Genomic DNA, 5812 nt, shown 5'->3' on the forward strand with positions numbered 1-5812 from the left:
AAATTAGTAAAATACAATTAAGAATCCTGAAATAAACTCAGACCTCTATGAGTGAATGTATTTACACAGAGATACCAATATCGTTTAATGGGAAAGTATATGCAACAAATAGTGTTGAAGTAACCCATTTACAAAAGAATAAATTTAGGCATTTCTTTAACATCATGTTAAAAAATAAAAATGGATAAAAGCCTTAAAATAAAAGTTCAATATTTAAAACTCTTAGGAGGAAAGCATAGATACAAATGACCATAACCTTGGACTTAAAAATAATTTCTTATATACAATACCAAAAGTACAAATAATAAAACAATAAAATAAATTGTACTTTATAAAAATGTAAAACTTCTGTGCATTAGTGAATTTGAGCAAGTAACTGAAGAGATAATCTATACAATGAAAAAGAAAATAGTGGATGTCATGCAAATCATGGATAAGTCTTAGATAAGCACAAGTGTGGCTGGCATTGAGAATAGGAATCCCAGAGCACTTTATTTTGCTCATGTGGAACCTATACTTGGATCAGGAGGCTGTTGTGTGAACAGAGCAGGAACACTGCATGGTTTGGAATTGGGAAGGAAGTACATCAGGGTTGTATTCTCTGTCCATACCTATTCAACCTGTATGCCGAACAAATTATCTGAGAAGCTAGACTCTATGAGGAGGAGGTATCTGAATTGGAGGGAGACTCATCAATAACCTGCATTATGCAGATTACACAACTTTGCTTGCTGAAAGTGAGGAGGATTTGAAGCACTTGTTGCAGAAGATCAGGGAATGCAGCCTTTGGTATTGATTGCATCTCAATAGCAGGAAAACAATGCTTCTTACCACTGGACTGATCAGCAGTGTCATGATGGATGGAGAAGACTCAAATTGTCTACAATTTCATCTTGCTTGGGATTTACAATTAACACCCTTGATACCAACAGTCAGGAAATGAGACACATTGCACTGGGAAAATCTACAGTTAGGGACCTTTCCAAATTATTGAGGGGGAGTAGTGATGTCAGTTTGAAGACTAAGATGCATCTGATTCAGGTCATAGTCTTTCCTATCACTAGCTATGCATCTGAGACCTGGAGAGTGAGTAAAGATGACAGAAAAAGAAATGATTCTTTTGAGCTGTGGTGTTAGAGAAGACACTAAACATCCCATAGATGGCCAAGAGAATGAACAGATATGTATCAGAGAGGGTGCAGCTGGAGTGCTCTTTGGAGGCAAGAATGATGAGGCTTCACATCACATACTTTGGACATGTTGTTTGTTAGGAGGTGCTATTCCTTGGAGAAAGACAAGATGCTGAGAAAGGTGGAGGACTGGCAAAGGAGATTAAGACCCTCAACTGTCAATGGTGACTACTGAAATGGGCTCTTGTGTGTCGGGAAGTGTGAGGATGGTGCAGAATAGGGCAGGGATCAGATCTTTTGTTCATAGGGTCACTATCAGTCATCCTTGACTTGATGACACCTAATAACAACAACACTGAAGAACAACAACAAAACCCAAACAATCCTATTAATAATGTGCAAAGAACTTTAATATATATTTATCAAAAAAAGATGTACAAAAGTCCATTAAGCACACAAAAAAGTGCTTAATAGCATGAATCATTAGTGAAATACAATGAAAATGCAAAATTAATTACCACTTCGTGCCAAATAAGTTGACCAGACAATTAAAAAAACAAATACACTAAAACAAAATCATGTCTCAACTAAGATGTGGACAAATTGAAACTCTCATACAATGTTGGTGTGAATATAAAAGAATGTAGCTGTTGTCAAAAACAGTTCGGCAGTTTGACAAAATGTTAAATATAGAATTATCATATGACTAAGAAATTCTAAGCCTAAATATTAATCTCCAGAAACTAAAAATAGATTTTCAAATTTATATGTATATACAAATGTTCATAACAGACTATTCGCAATAGCCAAATACACAGAATATTATCACAGCGGGATAGTCTTCAGCCACTAAAAGATACTTATTAAAACATGGATAAATGTTAAAAGATGTTATGTCAAGTAAAATATGTCAAACACACACACAAAAGTCACATACTTTATGATTTACAGTATCTAAAACATCCTGAAAAGAAGGTGAGAAATTTGATTCTATCATACACTTATTCCATGAAAGAAAGACAGGCAGTCTACTCATGTAAAAACATAAGGCCTTGGAAACAACAGGAACACCAAGAGTCAGAATCAACTCCATAGCAGTGAGTTTATAGAGAGACAGAGAGCAAAGAGGTAGTTTAAAATGACTGTAAACAAGAGGGAATAAAGAATGATTACTCAGATCCATACAGAGTTTCCTTTTTGAGATGTTGAAAATATTGTGGAACTAGATATTTGAAACTAGAGGCAATGGCTGTCCAACTCAACTGTCTCATTTTTGTTGAGTCAGAACTGACTCACAGTTGACCCTTCATTGGGTGTCTGAGGCTGTGCATTGCTTGGGGAGAGGGGATTGTTGTTGCTGTTAAGTGCTGTCGAGTACGATTCATAGCAACCCTATGAACAAAAGATCAGAACCCAGTCCTGTCCTGTACCATACTCACACTTCCTGATACACAAGAGCCCACTGCAGCAGTCACTGTGTCAATCCACCTTGTCTGGGTTTTCCTCTCTTTTGTGACCCTCCCCCTTCCCAACATCATGTTCCTCTCCAAGGAATAACACCTCCCAGCAATATGCCCACAATATGTGAGGTGAAGCCTTATCACCTCCAAAGAGAACTCTGGCTGCACCCTCTCCAAGACATATCTATTTGTTCTCTTGGCCATCCATGGGATGTTTAGTGCTCTTCTCCAACACAACAGCTCAAAGGCATCAATTCTTTTCTGTCACCCTTATTCATTTTCCAGGTCTCGGATGCATAGCTAGTAATTGGAAAGACTATGGCCTGAATCAGATGCAACTTAGTCCTCAAACTGACATTACTACTCCTCAATAATTGGAAAGGTCTGCAGATTTTCCCAGTGCAATGCATCTCCTTATTTCCTGACTGCTCGTACCAAGGGTCTTAATTGTAGATCCAAACAAGATGAAACTGTTTGACAGTTTCAGTCTCTTCTCCATCCATCATGACACTGCCTATTGGTCTAGTGGTAAGAATCTTTGTTTTTTTTTTTATATTGAGTCACAATCCATACCGAAGGCTGCATTCCTTGATCTTCTGCAGCAAATGCTTCAAGTCTTCCTCACTTTCAGCAAATAAGGTTGTGTAATCTGCATAACACACAGGAGGGGATTGTCTATCTTTTTCCCCAGTGGAGCACCTGGTGTAAGTGAACAGCTGTATTTTGAGTTAGCAGTGTTACTCCCTATGGATTAGGCCACCTAAGCTATACACTTTAAAATGGCTGAGCTATGTTATGTGAATGTCACATGTATAACGCTCTCATAAAAATTAGCTACAAACTAGTGGCTTAGAACAACAACATTTGCTCAAGGCTAAAGCTAAAATAGCAGGAAGGGGTGAGAAAGGATGATGGAAATGAAAAACTCAGGGAGGAAGTAGGGAAAGTGTTGTTAGAGTATGGGAATTTTAATGGCATTAAATGTAATGTATATGCGATTGGCAGAGGATAGAGCAGGGTTTAGGGCTGCTGTGCATAGGGTCGCTATGAGTCACAAGTGACTCGACTCGATGGCACAGAACAACAACAACAACAACATATGAATTGTTGAGTGAAAAATCAATTTTCTTATAAACTTTAACTTAAATGTTGTTGTTGTGTACTGTAGACTCGTAAGTGACCCACAGCTGACCCTCCAGCAGGTTTTCAGAGGCAGTTAATCACACGGGCTGGTGACCCTGAACTATGTGCCTTCAGGATTGCAGTACAGCTTCTTGCCACTAGGCCACCAGAGCTCCCTTTGACTCAAATAACAATAAAAAAAAGTTCAGAATTATTTTATTTACTATTTTAGTTACTTCTTTATGGAAGAGGAAGAAATCTATTTACATTGCCCATTACTTTCCGTAGAGCTATCTGCATTTCTTTATTTCTTAAACTGTAAACAATGGGATTAAGCAGAGGTGTCAGTACTGTATATGTCACAGATATTAACATATTCTCACAAAATGATACACTGTTCTTGGGCTTCAAATAGACAAAACAAGCAAATCCATAATGTATGGACACAACAGAGAGGTGGGAAGAGCAAGTTGAGAAAGCTTTATGCCTCCCCTTTGCAGAGGGCATCTTTACAATTATGGACAGAATGAAGACATAAGAAATCATAATCAAAATAAAGCTTCCCACTAGCACAAAGGCAGAGAGCACAAAAATAACTGTTTCATGAATAGAAGAGTAATCACAAGCAAGGCTGACTATGGGTGAGATATCACAGAAAAAGTGCTCAATGGTATTGGAATCACAAAATGATAAGTTGAATACGATGATGACAACGCATAGAGAAACCAAGAAACCAACCACAAAAGAGGCCATCATCAGCTGACAGTAAACACTGCAGGTTATCAGCATGTGGTAGTTCAGTGGGTTGTGGATGGCAGTATAACGGTCATAGGACATGGCGGCCATGATGAAGCAATTGTTGGATGATAAGCCAAAAAAGAAAAACATCTGTGTAGCACACTCAGAAATAGATATGGTTTTGCTGTGTGACAGTAAATCTACTAGCATTCGGGGGATGATTACCATAGTGGTACAGGTTTCTGAAAAGGAAAGACCACAGAGGAAAAAGTACATGGGTGTGTGAAGGGTGTGACTGAACTTAATAGCCATCATTATGGACATATTGGAGGCCACAATGATCACATGAGAGATGAAAATCACCCCAAAGAGGAGATGCTGTAGATCTGGGAAACTGGAAAATCCCCACAGAAGGAATGTGGTCACTGCTGTCTGATTGTCCATTCTTTTGAAAGCCTCAGGAAATCTCTCGTATGAGCTGCAAATGTTATTGAAGTCAAGATGTTGAGATGATTTTAAATAATCCTTTGGGATAAAGTTCTACTGGTTCCAAAATAAGAATAAGACAATTCTTCATATGAGAGACCAAGATAACAAATGTAGTTGCAGCTGATTTAGGTAGGCATCTGAGTGAGGAGAATAAAGATTCTAGTAGAAAAATCTGTTATAACTACTATAGAGTACAAATACCTTCTCATGGAGTCCAAATATCTTCTCAGATATCATTCACCTAAGTATTCCTGCTCCTTTACAATCAGAATTTGCATAAAAAGGGGAAAACATGAAAAAAGTGTGTCATTACCCATTGAGAATTCACATCTTTCATGTGATCTTATGTAGCTTAGCTCTCAAGAGTGTTTAGTAAACAACTGATTGCATGGATGAAATCAGTATAACATTTAAAACATTATAGCTAAAATGAGCCAACATTTCTGAAAGCTTTATGACATTTGAATACTATCTTCATAGATTCTGTTTACAATACCGTAACTGTGTGACCAATATAACAATAAGTAGACCATATACATGAATTTAACTTTATATAACTTCTGATTTATTTACCCATAGTAAAAATTAGTTTGTCATACACATTATCAATACTTCATTACACAGCAATGATTTTAAATTTCTTAAGAACTTTATATTGATGTTAGTTTCCAAATCCCCAAAACAATAAAACAGATGATCTCGGAGTAAAATTATTTTGTAGATAGTTAATTCCCAAATGGCATATTCTGATAAACTTTTGAGAATTTTCTTGTATTTAAGCAGAACCTTCAGAACACTTTCTAGTTGGTATGTCTTAGTTATAAAGTGCTCTTATACTGGAATGTTTTTTTAATTAATTTTAATAAAAGTTTA

General features: G+C 36.9%; 1 protein-coding gene across 1 annotated transcript in view; it reads right to left on the minus strand.

Annotated features, from left to right (window-relative positions):
* Positions 1-4894, minus strand: part of LOC102848107 (olfactory receptor 10R2-like) — a 5715-nt gene extending 821 nt beyond the window's left edge. Inside the window, exon 1 of the mRNA XM_006885612.1 lies at positions 3972-4894. Within this exon, the coding sequence (XP_006885674.1) occupies positions 3972-4894 (923 nt within the window). The remainder of the gene's footprint in view (positions 1-3971) is intronic.
* Positions 4895-5812: the final 918 nt, after the last annotated feature.

This window comes from Elephantulus edwardii, unplaced genomic scaffold (assembly GCF_000299155.1).
Source record: "Elephantulus edwardii isolate Elephantulus edwardi_28Jun2011 unplaced genomic scaffold, EleEdw1.0 scaffold00044, whole genome shotgun sequence".
In the NCBI taxonomy this organism is placed as follows: Eukaryota; Metazoa; Chordata; class Mammalia; order Macroscelidea; family Macroscelididae; genus Elephantulus; species Elephantulus edwardii.